The following is an 18807-nucleotide window of genomic DNA, read 5'->3' as shown; positions in this document are numbered from 1 at the left end:
CCAGCTCAGAAATAATTTGATTCGTTTAGTGTTAAAGTTTTCAGCCACACCAAATAATTTTTGAGTTCTGTTTGAAATCGTTTTTATTTTCATGTTGCAGTGCAATATGTGCATATGCCTATCATTAATACTCTACCTTGTCTCTGATCTGTGCTAATGATGCAGAACCTTGGTCTGGAATGGACCCATTGATCTCAGTCTGGCTCGGTTCCTCAGTCTGGTTCTCTTTGCTTTTCAGGGCTAGTGAGGTCATGTCAATAATCTCCATCACAAAATCATGCACGTTCTCCTTCTTGCTTTCTTCTACACAGCGTGGATGGAGGGAAGAGGGGCAGGGAAGGTGCTTGCAGCAGGAGGAGTGAGAGTTGTGCCCTTTTTTGGGGAGCAGGGACGAATCTTTGTCTCTGACTTCCCTCCTCGTCTCCTCTGTCACAAAAGATGAGAATCTGAACTTTTCCTGAATGGTGATGGCCTTCCTTCTGCTGGCTACCGACCTGCTGTTGTGCAAAGCATCATGGGATTTGCAGTCCTCCACTGGGGAGAGGGATGGAGGAGAAGGGAGGGAGGAGCTGTGGCAGGGCAACTCTCCCCGAAGCTGTCCCACCAAAGAGGAAGCACGCTTGGATGGGAAAGGGAGCAGCTCACAGCATGGGGACTCCTTTGTCTCGCTTGATTCTGTTATCACTACCAAGTTGCTAATATCTTGAACCAGCTCTCCTGTTTTGGCAAACACGTACGAATCCCTTAGAGACTCTCCGTTCTTGGTGAACATGCTGGACTCCTCTCGGAGGAGCTCATCATCTTCATCCCTCCCTTTTAGACAGCTCTGGTCCACATTTCCATTCTCCACATCATCCACAAACTGGCTAATGTAGCTTCTTGTCACGTTCCTCCTATTCTCCTCCTCCATTCCCCTCTTGCCTGTTTTTACTTTATTGTTGCCACCATCACTGTTGGCATCTAATAATTTTGCAGCTGAGCGGTTTAGAAAACACTCCTTAATCTGAGGGGACAGGTTGGCTCCACACTGAAGTTCATCATGGAGGGCTGTTTCTGTTTTAGAGAAAGAGGAAGTGGAGGCACGAGGAGATCGGATCCAATTTTGGAGCTCTCTTTTCATGTACTCAAGCCCCAGCACATAAGAGCCCTCCATTTCTTCTTCATCATCATCCTCAACATCCTCGTGACCTGAGGATGCGCCACTCAGCCGCTCTCCTTCTTCGTCCTCTTCGTCCCGAACGCCGAGCTCCTCCTCTGTGAGGGTGAGCGTGGAGGAAGACAGGAGGTCGCTGTCATCCTCATCTTCATCCGTGCAGGCTGATGTGCAAGAGACGTTCACAACCATGCTCAAACTAGTTGCGTCGGCTTCATCCAGGCCTTGTGCTCCTCTGCTCCTACCGTGGCGCTTCCTAGAAGAGTTTGCGTTGGGTGCCACTGTGGGATCCAGCAAGAGGTGCCTCTGATTTCTGAGCATGACAAAATCTTCAGAGCCTAGCGATGAGTCCTCAGTGCTACTCAGCTCTGTTAGGGATGCTGTTGCTGAACTCTCGTTGATCAGCGATGGAGGTCCTTTCCACAAAGAGCATGAAATCCCAGATAGTGGGGCGTGTCGACCACCCAGAGAGGGGGAGGCAGGGAGGGGGCTCCTCTGCGGGGAGCTGCCCCGAAGCGTCATGTCAGAAACACTCCGGGTCATTTTTGCCCCAAGAGGACTCTGGATGTTCTCCAGACGTTTCAAGAGATCAAGGGTTCTTCGGCTCAGCTCTCCAGGGGACGGTTCCCCTTGCACAGTTTCAGTGTTGTTTTCTTTTCTTTGTTGGCCTCCATCATATCCACTTCTCTGCTCCTTCTCCAGCTCTCCGAGACTGGCAAGGCTACCTCCAGTTCCTTCATCAATACTGCGAAATGGGACCAGGCCAGTCTCCAGAGAGGCGCTACGATGCAGTGGGTCTTTGGAGGGGAATAACTCCACACCTGGAGCCAGAAGGGACTCTAGAGAGGAGCCCTGAGATAAAACTGGACTTGATGCCCGGCGGCTGAGGACAGGAGGAGTTTCCAAACCATGGTACTGTTGAGTGGTGAAGTCAGTGAGATCACTGTGGGACAAGAAAGACTTTGAGAAGTCAACAGCAAGTCCCCCCACTTCAAAATCTGAGTCAGAATCCGCAGGTGTCAGGATGCCACGTCCGTTAATTAGGATTTCAACAGCCTCTCCACCTCCCCTCCTGTGTCTCCTCTTCTTCTCCTCCTCTCTGTTTCTTTTGGTTTCGCCCCTCCTCCACCTCTTCTCCTGCTCACTTTCCTCCTCCTCTTCTTTACCCACACCTTTTTCCTCTCCTGGGATTTCAAAGTTGGCTATTGTTGTCTCTGTGTCTCCTGTGTCACTAACAATCCCGCTTTCGCACTCAGACCGACGACTGTTTGAGGACTGGCCGCTTCCTCTTCCACCCTCACTCTCTCCATCTCGGCATCTTCTTGACATCAAACCTCCCAGGAGGTCTGGGAGGGATTCGATGGAAGAGAAGGAGGAATCCTTACTCAAGCTCTTCTGCAGCACTTGCTGTTTCCTTTTTCCTGACTTGGTTTTTTGCAATAAGGATGAAGTGTGAGGAAACTGAGGCTGTCTGTATAATTCAATATTGTGGAGGCTATATACTTGGTAGACATTATTGTTGTTAGGGGGTGAGGTTTGGGAGGTCATATTGTGCTGAACCTCCACTGATGATCCACCTCTAGTATTCGACATAATCTCAGTACACTCAGTAGCAGGGACAGGTGTTCTACTCGTGTCAGGGGGGTTTTCATTGGGCAGAACAGCTTCAGGAGGCAGATTTGGTTCTGTGGGGAGGTTGTGTGTAAGGTCAGGTTCTGGTATAGCTTGTGGCTCTGCTTCTGTGATTGTCATATCTGTTTCATCCCATTCCCATGAATCATCCTGCACTGGTGCTACTGGACCAGCTGACACTGGGCTGATTTGGTGAAGGTCCACCAAACCTGGTTCCAAAAAGTTCCCAGGAACCTGCAGACAAAATGAAAGGAAACACAAGACAACATTTGTAACTGGTCAGTGAGGTTTTAGAGAAATTCACTCAGATGCAGAAATCAAGAAGCTGTGTTATGTTTCTTAATAAAGTTCGCAATCAGACACAACATACAACATGATGGAGAAAGGAAAACAAACAAGTAACTTAGTCCAAAGACAACAACCAAAAAGCCAGGCAAATAAGGAAAATAAGAAACACGTGTACTCAATTAAACCCCCAAACAATGGAGGGGAAATATTTCAAATTATAGAATTTTATTCATGCCAAATATATCATTGCATCAGTGTTTTCACAGCTCAAATACAGGAAGGCAACAAATCCATTTTGAACTTCTGAAAACTCATCCTGCCCTTAACGCTCAATTTCAGACAACTCTTTGCTCTGTGTGATGACACAGAGAAGGGTACCCCGAATACGGGCATCTCAAGCACACAGCTTTGGCTGTGAGCACAGCAGCCGCACTCACCTGCTGTTCAAAGCTTATTTACAAGGTGCAACCAATCAGAAGAAATGTGGCTTAAAAGGAAGGATTAAAATGTGATGTTTTATACATTTACTCCCTTACATGGACATTTTATCTACTTGGCATGCATAAATATTAGATAAAAATGTAATTTTAAAGGTAGAATCTCCTAGTTTCTGAAAATACGCATAGCTAAAATACCATAAGTGGTTCTCCAGTGACCTTGTTGGTGTTAAAAGGTTAAATAAATCTTAACACATAAAAATGAATAAAAGACTGTTTCATTAATCGTTTGAGTGTTCGCTGTTAACAGTAAACAAATGCTGTGAACTCCATCTTCAGAATGTTGGGTTTTTTGCAATTACTGAGTCCTAAATCCATGAACTTGGCGCAAATGTCATTTAACCTGTGGAGCACTCGCCCCGATTACATGTTGTTTGAATAACACCTAGGAAATTTCAAAGAGAGCTTAAAGACATACAGTGTTGCTTTCCTTTAAGAAAAGGGGTTCTCAGTTATGATTCAAAGCACATAAATGTTTTAAGTTGTGCTATCAAACACGATGGGAATATAAGTCGTGTCATTTTGGATGTTGTATCTTGTTTTGGCACAAAACTCTTTAAAAAGACGCGTCGCTAATCCCGCGTCCCTCCTGAGAACGCCGTCTCGACTCAGGCCTCTGCTTGAAAGAGACACACTGACACTCTGACAGAACATGTTCTGTGATCATTTTAAAAAAAAGAGTGAAATCAGCCCACCCCAAAGCAATTGCTCATAAATCTCAACACAAATTATTCCACTCTGGAACAAAGCGATGAATTATTCAAAAACGACTTCTGAGAGAAAGAGCACCAGGCTGAAAACCCCAAAGTAAATACGTAATCAAAAGCCTTCAGAAAGCTCGGCTGTCTAAAAATATGCTTAGACACAGGAATTCTTCTCTTCCACAGACATAATTATACAAATTGCTCCGCGTCTCGTTAACAAGAGAGGGGGGTAATTCGTATTAGCCATTCATAGCCTATTAATCTAATAAACTAGTTGGCTCTGCGTGCGTGTGCGAGTGAGTGTGTGTGGATATGTCTCTGTATAATGAATTTCTATTAGATTTGTGTTTATTCCCCTTGTGCTGATAAGGGAGATGGGGGTAATGACTGAACTGGGTTTTGCCACTGTAGACGCATTCAAAAACACATTCAGCGCTGAGAGGAAAGGCTATCAATCAGCCTAATCCAATCAAATCGGGGATTTGATGACCCACGAAAACCGTGTACATAATTTATATCTGTAATTCATCTCATTTCTACAATTTTACAACAGTTTATAGCTGGATTGTGGGTATTTATATGACCACAGACAGAGGAGCATGGGGACTATCGGCGTCCAGCACTCACAGTATCCTTAAAAACATATTTCTTAAAGCAGGAAATGACTGTAAAGTGTTGCTGGGAACCTGGCAGAGTGAGAGATTGCAAACCAAGCATCAATAACCAGTCAAACTTTGGTAGTTATTTACACAAATACTTGCACAACATGCCAAGGTTGTCCTCATTAATCGCTCCTATTTCTCATGACTTGTATTTTCAGCTCAGTTCAGATTTAGTTTCAACATTTAGTTTTTGGCTACTTGTCTGTTTTAATACTATATGTGTGCTGTTTCTCAGGAGCAAAATGTAAGTTCAGAAACTGTATTACAATAAAAACACCGTCCCATCTACAACAAAGCCAAGACACCAAATTGCCAGAGGCTAAAACTGAAGACATTTTCTGTACATTTCTATTTTATTTTTATTAATTTTGGAAGTAAAAAAAAAAAGTAAGTTCTGTTTGTTATTATTTATTCAAAAAGATTTTAATTTTATGCTACATATGTGTGTCAGACTGAATCTTTTCACAAATTTACCCAATCAAAATGTATTTATTTGCTCATCTTTCTTCTTATATTAGTATTTGTCAAGCTGTATTTGAATTATTCACAGGAAATATTCTCCTCTTATATTCATCAAGGTCATTTTAGCTTTAAAAACGAAAAGGGTAAAGCAAATAAAAATAACACTGGATAATGTCCAAAATGAAATGACATGAAACATATTCAGAGGTGAAAACAAACCCAATGAAATGGATGCAAATACATCCAGGCAACACTAAGCTTAAGCCTAAAGAAATCAATATACTACCACACCACAAAACTTTGAAGCTGTATAATCACATAAATTAAGATGTGCTTGTATTCAGTCTAAAGGCCAAATATGACAAACATCATACCGACCATTATTTTTTTCTACCTGTACGAATAAAAAATAAGACTTGAAATTATGACATCAATAAAATAAATAAAATAAAAACTAGTTAATACAAACTGGCCAGTTTTTCAGCATTCCTTCCTGTGATTATATTTACATGAACACGATCAAACTGTTTACTGATGTAATTGTTGCCAGTGTTCAATATGTGTGTGTGTTGTGTTTTTCGGGGTGAAAACAGCAAACTTTTTCCCATTAGCTCTAGTTTGACTGCTCCCATTTGTTAGCATAGCATCTGCTGGAAGGCCCAAGGAGAGTAGAGCTATCTAGGAGTGTCTGGGTGATTATTCATGTGCCTGCGCTCCTCCTGGAGCTGCTGCTGCTGCTTGAGTCTCTGCTGGCTCTCTGCTGTACCGGTTGTCAAAGCACTCAGGGAGCCCAGCGTCACCGGTCTGATTCAAAATGAATAGAAGCGCACAGATAAATCACCTCTCCATGCAGAGTGGAGGAGCTGACAGGCTGCTTTGAATGTAATTGCAAACAGTGAGTGAAAACCTCCATATGTTGCTCATAACTCTGCTCGAAAATATTTCATAATTGTGAGAAAACTGTGCGGAAATATAATTTCCATATATCACATTAGATGCACAGGTATACTTTGTGAAATCTCATCCCCAAAACACCCTGCAGCTTTAATTTAGACTCATTTACATTAAATCAGAGATAAAACAGCATCTTTCATGTGCTTTCTGAGCGGCAGTACACACACATCTACTCATGGAACATGCAGAGAAGAAAATATGACTCATACTTCAACAACAAAAACCCTGTTAGAACAAAATCACATGTTCTGAGGGAAGAGGCATAAAATACAGACCCACCTCCAAAGAAAAATGACAACAGTGGTAATTTCTGAAGAGGGTTAAAGGTTACGAGGTGTTTATCGAGGCCAAGGGTTCCAATGTCTTTGAGGTTCTTTACAAAGGGGAGGAAATCTTCCAAGAATGTCTCAAAATCCAAATCACATGGTTTTAACTAATCTTAGCAAAGTGGTTTTAGATGACACCAAATGGGTCAAACGTATCTTCATGCTAGCCAATTATGTTTGGCTAAAAAGCAGTGAGAAAAGCATTTTTTGACTACAGACTGATCTGACGTGTTACAATCATATCAGACTTGTGTTGGTTATGTCTCTTGGCTTGTTTTGCCATCATGCGAGTAACCACATGTACAATGTCCAACCTTTTCCAAACAGTGGCGATGCCTTCACTTATGGTAAACTAAATGCTGGAGAAGCTCGATGGGAGAAGTTTGCCTTCTAACATGTGGCTGTTGTAGTATTATACGCAAGTGTTTTGCAGGTGACAGTTACATTAGTCTGTTTCATAGTCTTTTATACTGCCTCACAAGAGCTGCTAGCAACTGTGAAAGCATGTTGTTTTTGCATTTCCGCTTGCTTGCAATGTGTTGCTTGCGCTCTCAACATTTCTGCCCGTGCGCGCTCAACTCTTTCTGTACACTGTTATGTTTGTGCCACAAAACCAGCCAATCACAGACTTGGATGCAAAAAAATCTGATTGGCTGTTCTGGTCTCCAATCAGCTCGAAATGACGAAATGCAATATCCCAGAATGCATTTCGTCCAAAGCTCAAACGAGGCAGTGGCAGAGGAACGCAGAGTGGCGGAGTTTGAAATATTACTCTTAATGGGTCACAAAAAGCGTGCCACTGCCTCGTTTGAGTTTTGGACGAAATGCATTCTGGGATATTGCATTTCGTCATTTCGAGCTGATTGGAGACCAGAACAGCCAATCAGATTTTTTTGCATCCAAGTCTGTGATTGGCTGGTTTTGTGGCACAAACATAACAGTGTACAGAAAGAGTTGAGCGCGCATGGCCAGAAATGTTGAGAGCGCAAGCAACACATTGCGAGCAAGCGGAAATGCAAATACTGAGCGAGAGGGGCTGCTGTTGTGTGTGTGTGGATAATAGCAAACACTGAAATACATTTTTTGCACGCAGCAATGAATTTTGTTCACTCAAATTTAGCTTTTCTTCGCTCAAAATAAATTTCTCCTCAAAATGCAACACTTGCAACTGCATTTTTTTTTTTACGTGCGCTCAATTTTTTTTTTACGTGCGCTCAAAATAGTGGCACAAAAATAACGCCATAGTAATCCACTCATCACCAAGCTTGATTGCCAAGAAATTCACCTTGTATTTTCATTTCACAGTCCTCAAAGAATGAACTCTAATCTCCCCAAGCTTTCCCCTAGCATCCACTAACACTCTGTTATACAACTTGTATTTTCTGTTGTGCTAAGACAGAGAAACACTGATGATTTTCATTTCTTCTGGAATGTTATAAAGGTTTTATCACTGAGGCTACAGTTAAGTTAAAGAAGAATAAAAAGTAAGATGAGATTGTGCACTATAAACCTAAAAAACAGCTAGAAAAAAGTATAATACAGAAATATGTGCGAAAAGATGATTACTAAAACAGAAATAGTGACTTTTCTCAGGAAGTAACGACTCTTTTGATGTTTTCTTTGATAAATAACATGGTTGGTTGTAAAGCACTAACATCAATTAATAGCTTTAGTAATAAAAATACACCGGGAGTTTTCAGTTTACTTCAGCTGTTAAAAGAAACTCTACCACCAAACACAAGTTTCTCTTTGTCATTTGTGTGTTGGTACAATAACTTGCACAAGCTGATCTCCTATCTCAGTCATTACACTGTACTTAAAATCTGAGCCACGCATTCCTGCAGTCATTTGCAGGCAGGCGAGCGGACTCATTTACACAAACCCTCTCTCAAAAATCCACACAGGGATGCGTGCACACGGAAACCAGAAGCGGACAGTCATTTTATCATGGGGCAGAAGTGTTCATTTATAAACTATACCACCCACATATATGCTTCTCTGGTTCATTCTCGGGTTTCCTCCCCTTCCCTTTTTTTTGCTTCTCTCTTTCTCTTTATTCCTCTCTCATCTCCACTAGAAGTGAAATTACTCTCCAGCCAGCAGCGAGGTCAGAGTGTCTGGCCTCCGTTATTTGTCTTCTCCTCCTCTACAATATGTGTGTGTGTGTCCTTTGTGTGTGAATTTACAAAAGTGAGACAGGGAGAGAGAGAGAAAGGGAGAGTGTGACCTCCAGCAGCACATGTAAAGCCGAATTAGACAGATTCTCCATATTTTCTTTGCAAGTGATACAAAGTAAGAGTGCGCTCAACTCTGACTCTTCAACACGATTAGAGAGTGTGGTCTTAATACAAACACAATACTGCGGCTCACTGATGAGTATGAAAGGGCAAAATAAATACAATTCAACTAGAAGCTTTTATCCATGCAACACGAGAAAAAGCATCGACAAATAACACATATTACAACATGTAACTGACAACAGTCAAAGGAAAATTGTATACAATGCATAAACTATCTATTAGATAAATTATAAGATCGTTAAAAGTGACAAGAAAAATATATGTTCTATAGATTGAAATAGACATGATGGTTCTGCAAGAGATTTTGTTTTGAATTCCACAGTATCCCCACAGATCAGAGTGCTGCACTGGGTACAGTTTAAACATGGGAAATTCCCACGTGGTAAGGTAAAGTCAGCTCCAATCAATACATCTCTCAGATTTTTGGCATATTTATCATCAAAGGTCAGAATATCTTTGAAAGAGTGACCTTATTAAATGGTCACTGGTGTTTAAAGAGGCATATTTTTATTTCTGTAGAAAGAAAGTATCACATTTTTAGACTGATTTTATGGAATGGTATTTATTTATTTATTCTTTGTTTGTTTTTATACCACACTTAGTAAATGATGAATAAGAAAATTTTAGGAAAGAGTTAAATGATTTGAAAATTCCATCCATTTGATTGTGCTTATCCTTTTCAGGGTCGCTGGGGCCTATCCCGGCTGTCTTACAGCAAGAGGCAGGGTACACGCTGGACAGGTCAAAAGTGTGTCGCAGGTCTAAGACATAAACAACCATTCACACCCAGTGTTTTAATTAACCTAACCCCACTAACTGCATGTCTTTGGACATTAGGAGGAAGCTGGAGTACCCACGAAAACACCGCGAAAGACCCCGGCCTGATGGTGGAATTGAACTCAGGACCTTCATGCTGTGAGGCAACAGTGCTAACCACTGTGCCATTAAAACGGCAGGTCTAGTGCTATACCTTTATAGTATCCACATGGAAGTTTGTTTGTTGTTGTTCAGTTCAGTTTGGTTAAATTTTGTTTATATATGTTTGTGCCAAATCACAACCTTACAATTACACAGAGAAAACCCCAACAACCACAGCACTCCCTATGAGCAAGCTTGGTGACAGTGAGAAGGAAAAACTCCCTGTTCTGCAGGAGGAAGAAACCTCCAGGCATACCTGGCTGGTTGTGAGGATTCAGTTGATATGAAGACAGAAAAACGTCCATAAAGAACCAAATGGTTGTTTTCTAGCTTTTTAATGTTTTTTAATTGGTCATTTTAACATGGAAGTCTAAAGAGTGCCCTTCCTGCTTGGCCCCAGAAGGTTTCACTTAGTTTGTGCTTAAATTCTAAACCAAAGGTGTGACACGGTGTGGTCTCTCTGTCCTCCTACACACTCCTGACCTCCTCTCCTTTTCCCCTCCCCTCCTTTACTTTCACCTTCCTTCTCTTCCTATTTTTTCTGAGCTGTTAGCACATGAATATCTGTCAGTTATTTTCCCCACTGTACGTTCCCTTCACATTGGCACGACACTTTGTGTTTCTGCTTGCAAGCACTAGTCTAACACAATAGTGCTTGAAGCTTAACAGCTTTTTATGCTTACGTAAGTGTGACTGTGCATGTGTCTCCCTGCCAAACCCTTCACCTTGTATCCAAATGCCCCCCTCCTTCTGCCTCTATATTCATCACTATTAGAGATCCATAACGCTTCCATTCTGCTGTAGCTCCCTGCCTTCAGCTGAAGAAAGCACTCAGCTTTTTGATCTGCCCAAGCAGCTCAGCTGTGGACGGCTCCCTCATGAATGAATTTTCGCTGAACACCAATGGCACAAGCTGCTTCCTCAGACAAGATGCCCATGTGCTGAGCTGTCATACTGCAGCGTTAAACCATCGCTGTGATAAGTGAGCACTTGAAACATGGAACCTGAAACGCATCATCAGCTACAGATTTCTTTTTGCCGATGTGCCGTCATGGTGCCAGACATGCGTGGTTTTCTAATATGCAAACTGTCAAAGTGTTAAAATCTCATTTGTTTCTTTTGTTTGTCGAGCAGGTGTCAGATGAAACATTGCTTCCATGACACTGATCACACTGGAAAACTAACAGATTAACTTTTATCAACTGGAAGCTTCAGGAAGGCTTCGCTGATATAGAATGGACTTGGCACATAAAGGTTCAGCATAGGCAGACTTTTAAAATGCAGGATATCCACAGAGACTTTTGCCTCTCATAGTGGCTCGGCTTCAGGGTGGGGATAGTTTTGTTCAATACAGACCATTGTTACATCCTGTAGACTAGAGGGGATTTCAAAAAGTAACTTAACATGTTAAAAAAAGTCAACAAAGTCTTCGTTGCCTGTGCTCCACTTCTTCACTCCAGTTTCATGAAATTTGGTGGGGTAGTTTCTGGGATAACATATATCCACCACCTATATTCCTAATGATTTAGTAATCCTCTGACCTTTCCTCTAGTCAGGCTCTGATGAGACTTAACTTTCCTTGTTAAGACATTAATTAGTAAAAAACACAAAAATAATGCTATTTTCCGAGTATAATTACAAGGCCTGAGAATATACCCTCTGCAGACAACATGGGCATCTTTAGATCTTAAGAAACCTTTTACTAATGATATACTGACAACCCATAGAGAACATTATGTATAATCTGTTATATAAGTTTAATAATTCACAACAAGTTTCCTGGGCATAAAAAAAGTTTTAAAAATTCTAAGATTTTGAAAACAACTTTAAGCTGAGTTAGTAGCCAGAAAAACTACCACGTTCATTAAACTTTGTCCCAAATCTTCAGTTTTGTTTGACTACAGTGAAAGAAAAAACTAAATTTTCAAGCAAAATGATTTCTTACTTAGATTCAATTAGATTTTATTTATAAGTTCCTAATCACATCAGCAGTTGCCTCAAGGTGTTTTACAATAATACAGAGAAAACCCCGACCTGTAAGCAAACACTTGGCGACAGTGGGACAGAAAAAGTACCTTTTAACAGGAAGATACGTTTGGCAGAACCAAGCTCAGGGAGGGGCAGCCATCTCGCTGCAACCGGTTGCGAGTGAGGTGAATTTCAAATGTACAGTGCAAGAGAGCATGTTGAAGCTGTAAGCCAAGATGTGGACTGAGCGCTTTTCTACTCTCCCGGAGTACTCAAAGCACTCTGTACAACATCACCTAATCACACCCATTCACGCAAGCACATTCAGTGCTTCCTAGAGCATCGGAGAGCAACTTGGGGTTAGTATCTTGTCCAAGATTATTTGACATGCAGACTGGAGGAGCCACGGATCGAACCACTAACCCCAAATTGCTCTCCGATGCATCCATCGGAGTATGAATGTGTGTGAATGTATGAATGTAGTTAGGAAGCACTCAAAGTTTAGAAGAAAGTGTTTGTGTGATTGGGTCAATGTTGCATTTTGTATAGAGCGCTTTGAGTACTCTGAGAGAGTAGAAAAGCGCTATATAGAATGAGTCCATTTACCATTTAGATGACCTGCTCTACACCATGTTACCCGGAAGCTGAAGCCCTCAGCTACAAATGCTACAGCTAAGCTACCGGTATTACATCCAGTCGTGAATGCACAGATTGCTGAGTGTTTTCAGCCTGGCTTCACAAATGATGAAATCCCTGTGTTATTAGCTGAATCACATGGTGTTACTATCAGCAAACATACTTTAATTTGTTGGGATCCGTTTTTGAGTGCGCGGTCCTGCGCCATATGCTTCCGGGTAACAAGAAAGCGACCTCATTCACGTATATTTTTGATTGGCAGAGCTAACTCGAAATTTTGAGAAAAGTAACTCGAAATTTCGAGTTATATTTCTCGAAATTTCGAGATAATAACTCGAAATTTCGAGAAAATAACTCGAAATTTCGAGTTATGGATACTAGCTTTTTTTTTTTTTTTAGTGGCGGAAACGGGCTTCCATAACCTCCTGAGCTACAACCACCCCAAAAAAGAATGTTCATAAAGAACGGTCCAAATACTCTCCAGCTGCTTGGCTTCATGCCTTCCTTATTTACAGACCAGTACATTAAACTAAATAAGGAACAAGAAGTTGTGAGCTATAAGAGAAACTTCATTTGACTGCCTACTCGAAATACCCAGAAGTGAGCTGTTACTGTCGCATGTGCATCAGGCACATGCGACAGTAACAGCTCACCATCAATGTGAGTTACTGTAACATAACTGAAATATGTGTCAATTCAAATAATCTTGTGTTTTGGTTATGTACATTTCAAATTATCTTAAGTAGAACAAGAGAAATAAAAGACTGAAGAAAGAAAATGAGAAAATTCAGAAAAATTGAGTTTTGTTCCAATTTAATAGCAGTGAGTTATCAGTATAGCAAAAAAAAAAAAAAACATGGCTCGAACCTTGAGGGAAATCCACCAGTCAAAGAAGAAAAAACAGATGTTTGCCAGAATTGTCACAGAGTATGAAATTAAAAGAAAAAGGTTAAGATAATCTATATTTTTTTCAAAACTAGCGCGGGATCTGTGAAAGCCATCAGAAATTGTGACTTATTTTTAAAAGTTGATCACAAACTCCAGTCCAGGCACTGAAATCCTCCTTAGTGCGTCTTTCATTTTACTTCTACACAGAGCCTTAGAGAAAATGTTGTTATCTAACCACAGCCAAACTGTTAGACACCTTAATAACATTCATTTTGTTCCACAGTTTTGCCTGGGGGGGTTGGAGTGTGCGTATGTTTGACACGGGAGGAGGAGGAGTGTGTGCGTGTGCATGTGTGTGTGTGTGTGTGCGTGCGTGTGTGCGTGTGTTTGTGTTTGTGTGTGTGTGCATGTGGGGAGGGGGGGTTACCTGAGGAAAAAATAAAAACAGCTTTGTTCAGGAGTTGATGCTTATTTCACAAAATATTATGACACTGTCTCGGGTTATAAAAATTATTCCATAACCAAAACACCGCGGCTTCAATCGCGGCACCATCTGTCTTTCACGGCACATTTTAGCATCAAATCAAACGCTGACATGCTCACTGAGTGTAACAGCGCGTCAGCTGACTGCCTGCAGTGTAGAATGAAGGATGTAAAGTGTAAATGTCAGAGCGCTCTAACCTGCTGCTCTCCCAGCTCTCTCTTCAGTCTGTTCTGCCACTGCAGCGCCTGCATCACGATCGCTTCCCACCTTCTCTCTAGGTTGATAGACAGCAGCTGCAGGGCCTCTCTGTGCTGCTCCGCATCAGGGCCCACCTCAGCCATGGGGCCCGACTGTTTTAGAGTGGGGATTAGATCGATTTATTGTAAGAATTGACAACAGAATTTATTCTTCTCAGGGTTTCAAAAGTCTAAAAATTATAAATATAAAATTTAACATTTCTAAAGTATATTTTGTGAGTTATATATAACTTGTGTCTTTTGCTGGTGAGGTGAATCCACAGTTCTTTTACATTGGCAGCCAACTTTCCATCATCTACGTTGTGTTTTCCTTTACCCACCTGGCTCTGTTGTAGCAGCTTCTGGCACAGTTTCAGAACAGAGGAGACCCCGCGCCGTCGGGCTTGAATGTCCGAACACAGGGGCTGGATGGCAACATGGAAGAGAAAGACGAGGAGAGTGAGGTCAGAAAAGCAGCTCATTTGCACAACAACAAGAAATGCTGAGCGTCAGCTCATTAGTTCAAACTTCTTGTAGAGGCTGGAAAATCATATTGTGGTTTGTTTCACGTTACCTAAGCTCCCCATTTCCTTTAAAAAAAATTTAAATTCCAACTTCAAACCTTAAATTGGTTTGGTTTTTGGATACAAAAAAGTCCCATACCAAAAATATTCAATTTTTTTCCTGCTACTTTTTTAGATTTCAAAAAATCTGAGTTGCTCTGACAACCCCTAAAGATTCCTGCCAAAAGAAAAAGACAAATCATATGCGTCCTCTTTCATGCAACACTATGCTCTCTTAATTATTTATTTATTTAAATAAATATATTTAAATAAATATATATTTATTTACATTTTTTTGTTAGTACTTCTTACTTTACTGTAACATGTTTATGGTTAAAAGTATGTCAAGAAGCACGTAAAGTACAATTTATGTGCTTCAACGAGGCTCGACTCAATTTGCAATGACAGTTTTCATGTACTGCGCAGGATAATTAGCTGTACTTTTCTGGTTTAAATGATCATAAACTGTTGGTTTCTTTTACAGACTTACTGTCATTGCCCCTGATCCCTCCATCTTTCTTGTACAATGTTACCAATGTCCCGAATTTTCATTAATACTAACACAGGGAGAAATTATGGGCACGATTATGAAAATAACACCCTAAACATTAAATAAACCAGAATTATTCATTTCTCTAACAATAAAAGATCAAGAAAGAAGACCTACATTCGCTGCACTTCACTGTAGTTAAATTCTGGTCATTCATCACAGTTTATTAGCATAAAGTCAAATTCAGCACACAGATCCTTGATCAGCAGCAACAGTGCATAAAATAAATGACAACAGCCAATATTCCCCCTCTCTGCTTCCCTCCCGGCTTCTGTCTAATAAATGCAAAAAAAGAGGAAAAAAAAGAAACAAGGATTGGCAGTGCCTATTATAAATCACTATATGCTGATGAGTTTCCACACTCAAAGGTCAGTGTGTGTGTGTGTTTGCATGTTTCAGTGTTTACTCGTGCAGGCTTGTGCATAAAGTTTGTGTAGCAGTGGGTGTATGTGCAAACATATGCATATATTTCTGTGTGTGAGACAGCGAATAGAGGGGACAGCCTTACTCCTCTGCGGCAGGGACCAAGCACGTCCAAGCCCCAAACTATTTATGCTAATCCTGCCTGCTCGCTGAAAAGCACTTCCTTTACATTTTCTTTACATTTTTCCAATAAATATTAAACACTATTACAATGAAATGGGATCCTCTCTCTCCCTCTAACTCTCTCTCGCTCTCTCTTTCTTGCGTGCGCACACATTCACACTTTGCCTCGTTCTCACACACACTCAACACTTCTTCTCCCGTCTTTCATCTCCTCTTTCCCGCTCTCTTCAGTTTAGCATATTTGTGGCTTGCCTGGTTGTCTAAACAGAAGATGGGGATGCAGAATACAGCAGACAGGATCAAGAGGACAAGCCAAGTGTGTGTTCGCGTGTGTGTCTGTGGGGTGGCAGATAAATTTATTCCAAACAGGAGGTGTGTATTACATTGAGGGAGGAGGCTCTAAACAATGAAACGACTGAGTGATACTCGTTCCGCGCCAAATAAGTGCAGCGGACAGCACGGAGGAAGCACAGGAAGACGTATTAAACTAGATTGGGGCTGGAACAACACTTTGAAAACCAAATATGCTGATTGAGAAATGTTTTCAAAATGAGCTTTTTAGCATGTGAGAAACTTCTCTATATCACTCGTTGGGCAGTGAAGACCAGTCCATCCGTTTGCTTCGGTGGTGATGCGAGATCTTTCTGCTCCACAGAAAACCAGCTGTGTGCTTCCTGATGGATTACAACAGGTGTACAACTTATTGCCATCCACAAACAAATTTAACAGGCTAACAGACCCATTTTTGAGCTGTCTACTCAACCGTGTCTTGCAAACTCATTTGCTTCAATACTTAATCAATACAGTCATGTACAAAGACTGTGTAATGATTCACTGTATATCCCAATGTAACTGTGCCCTAAGGTTTAGTAATAGACTTTAAATCTAGTTTCTTTTATTAGGCTTCTGATAAGTGTCTAGTGCACAGCAGAACCATGGATAAACCATTATAGTACAGACCAGGGGTTTTCAACTAGGGAAACAAATGTCTCATGAGGGTACTGCTACAGAAGAATAGCGCTATGGGAAAAGTGTGAATTCATTATTAAATTTAAAAAATTGATATTAAATACAACTGACGGCTGACATATCAGGCCAAGAGTAAGACTCAGTAAAGACAAACATAACTGATTAAAAGTTGAAATACAGCTGCTAGCTAAAATTCAGAACAGGAAATTGTAAATAGTTTTTGTAAAAGCACCATTTCAAATCACAGTGGGCCTTCTGCTTTGTCATCTCATATCTGACTAAAACTTTCACATTCCAGATGAAAAACTAAATATGTAGAATACTTTTTAACATTAAATTCGACTATACTATTTTGATTCAACTTTCATGCTGGGTTGAGCAAATATGTTAAGTTGTAACCCAAAACCAAAAATATTAGTGGACTGTCTAATCTGAATAGAAGCAAATTCTGGAGAATTATAATGAAAAGAAAATTACTTAGTTAAATCTATGCAAATATTTTGTTTTCGAGAACCACATTGTAACCATGCACATTGTCCTGGAGGTCTTAAACATGGAACAATGTAGCATTTTTATATATAATGCCCCCCATAATGTTTGGGGAAACACTTTGTTCCCCCTCTGCTTCTTAATGTAAAATTCTAAATAAAAAAAAATCAGACATGATTAAATTACAAAAGACTTTAAAATTCATTTGCATGCATTTCAGTTGCACAATGTAGAAATTAGAACACTTTTTATACCTTGTCCCACCCTTCAGGGCACCACTTCAGCATTTCTTGAGTTTTCAATGCCTTTTAGTATTATTTAAACTTAACCTGAATTATCAGTCTGGAAATAGTAGATAGAGTACATCTCGAAAATGGGAAACTGGTGGGTGTTTAGCAGAAAATGCTCTAAAAACGTGATAATCTGAGATTAAAAGACCTGTTTAACAATAGATAGCATAGTATAGATAAACTGTTAGCTAACAGTTGCTAAGTATAAAGAAATGAATAGCTGCTAAAGTGTGTATTAATTGAGATAACTAAAAATCTGTTTGAAAACATTTGGGGGACGTTGGTGTAGTTACCAACAGAGCACTGATGCCGTCTCCAACAGTGTTAGCTGCTTGGTTCTATAATACTTTAAGAATATTTGCCTTGTTAATTAAATGATGAAGAGCCTTGTAGGCAGGACTAATGTGAGTGCGATCTGCTTTTGTTAAACACAACAATATAATGATCCAGAAACTAAGAAGAAAAAACTAACAAAAATAAGCCCTTTCCTCCCAGCATGACATGAAATTAAGTAAAAAGATTCAAGTCTCAAGAAAGACGTGACTTCATGTAGAAGAAAACTATATGTGGGTACCAGGAAAAATAGACACAACTTCACTGTTTGTCAGTGCAAGTGCAACAAACTTCTCTTTGAGAGAATTTATGGTAAAGGGAGTTTACTCTTTTTGTCTATATTAAAAACACCTTTAAAAACACATTAACATGGATATGAGCGGTATACCAACAGTTGCATTACTTGTGAAAGTCACAAGTGTTATGCTTGCAGATTGGTAAGCTTTACAGAGCAAAACTCTGTTCTTTGTGAATTCATTTCCATACAGAAAGGAAAAAAAGAGGGATTCCTAAGTTTCTATTGTTTCTGCACTGCTGGTTTTTATGCACTGATCCCCCCCTCTCTCACTCTCTTTTTCTCTGGACCGGTCTAGCCTGGCTGGGTCCGTATTGACTCAGAGGGCTCTACAGACACAGTTGGACAAATATTTGCTAAAAAGCTTTTCTTCAAAAATACATGGGAAGCCATAGAGTGGCTGCGGAGAAAGAGATGGAGAATGTAGAGGGGAGGTTGAGATGGACAGAAAAGCCAAAAGCAAGTGTGAGATAGGTCGACAAAGAGGTGAAGGCAAAAACGAGGGAAATGTGCAAAAGCGTGAAGACTGAGAGAAAAGACTAGTGAGACTAGTGAGGGAATAGAAAAGACAAAACAAAGGTAATCGTAAACAAAGGCAGGAAATTTGCTCTTTTGGGAAATGATGACTTTATGATGATACCCCTCAGCCTTTTAGTAAACATGC

At 40.6% G+C, this 18807-nt stretch overlaps 1 protein-coding gene across 2 annotated transcripts in view; it reads right to left on the bottom strand.

Moving 5' to 3' along the window:
- The window catches only part of akap6 (A kinase (PRKA) anchor protein 6), a 213107-nt gene that overhangs the window by 9612 nt on the left and 184688 nt on the right, over positions 1-18807 (bottom strand). For both annotated transcript variants that reach the window (XM_040042907.1, XM_040042909.1), the window contains 3 exons: positions 14450-14533; positions 14070-14222; positions 137-3019 (listed from right to left, as the gene is read on the bottom strand). In XM_040042907.1, the coding sequence (XP_039898841.1) occupies positions 137-3019; positions 14070-14222; positions 14450-14533 (3120 nt within the window). The remainder of the gene's footprint in view (positions 1-136; positions 3020-14069; positions 14223-14449; positions 14534-18807) is intronic.

The sequence above is a fragment of the Simochromis diagramma genome, unplaced genomic scaffold (assembly GCF_900408965.1).
Source record: "Simochromis diagramma unplaced genomic scaffold, fSimDia1.1 OVJJ01000304.1, whole genome shotgun sequence".
In the NCBI taxonomy this organism is placed as follows: domain Eukaryota; kingdom Metazoa; phylum Chordata; class Actinopteri; order Cichliformes; family Cichlidae; genus Simochromis; species Simochromis diagramma.
The sequence above is the reverse complement of the archived record's forward strand: the minus strand, read 5'-3'. Positions and strand labels throughout refer to the sequence as shown.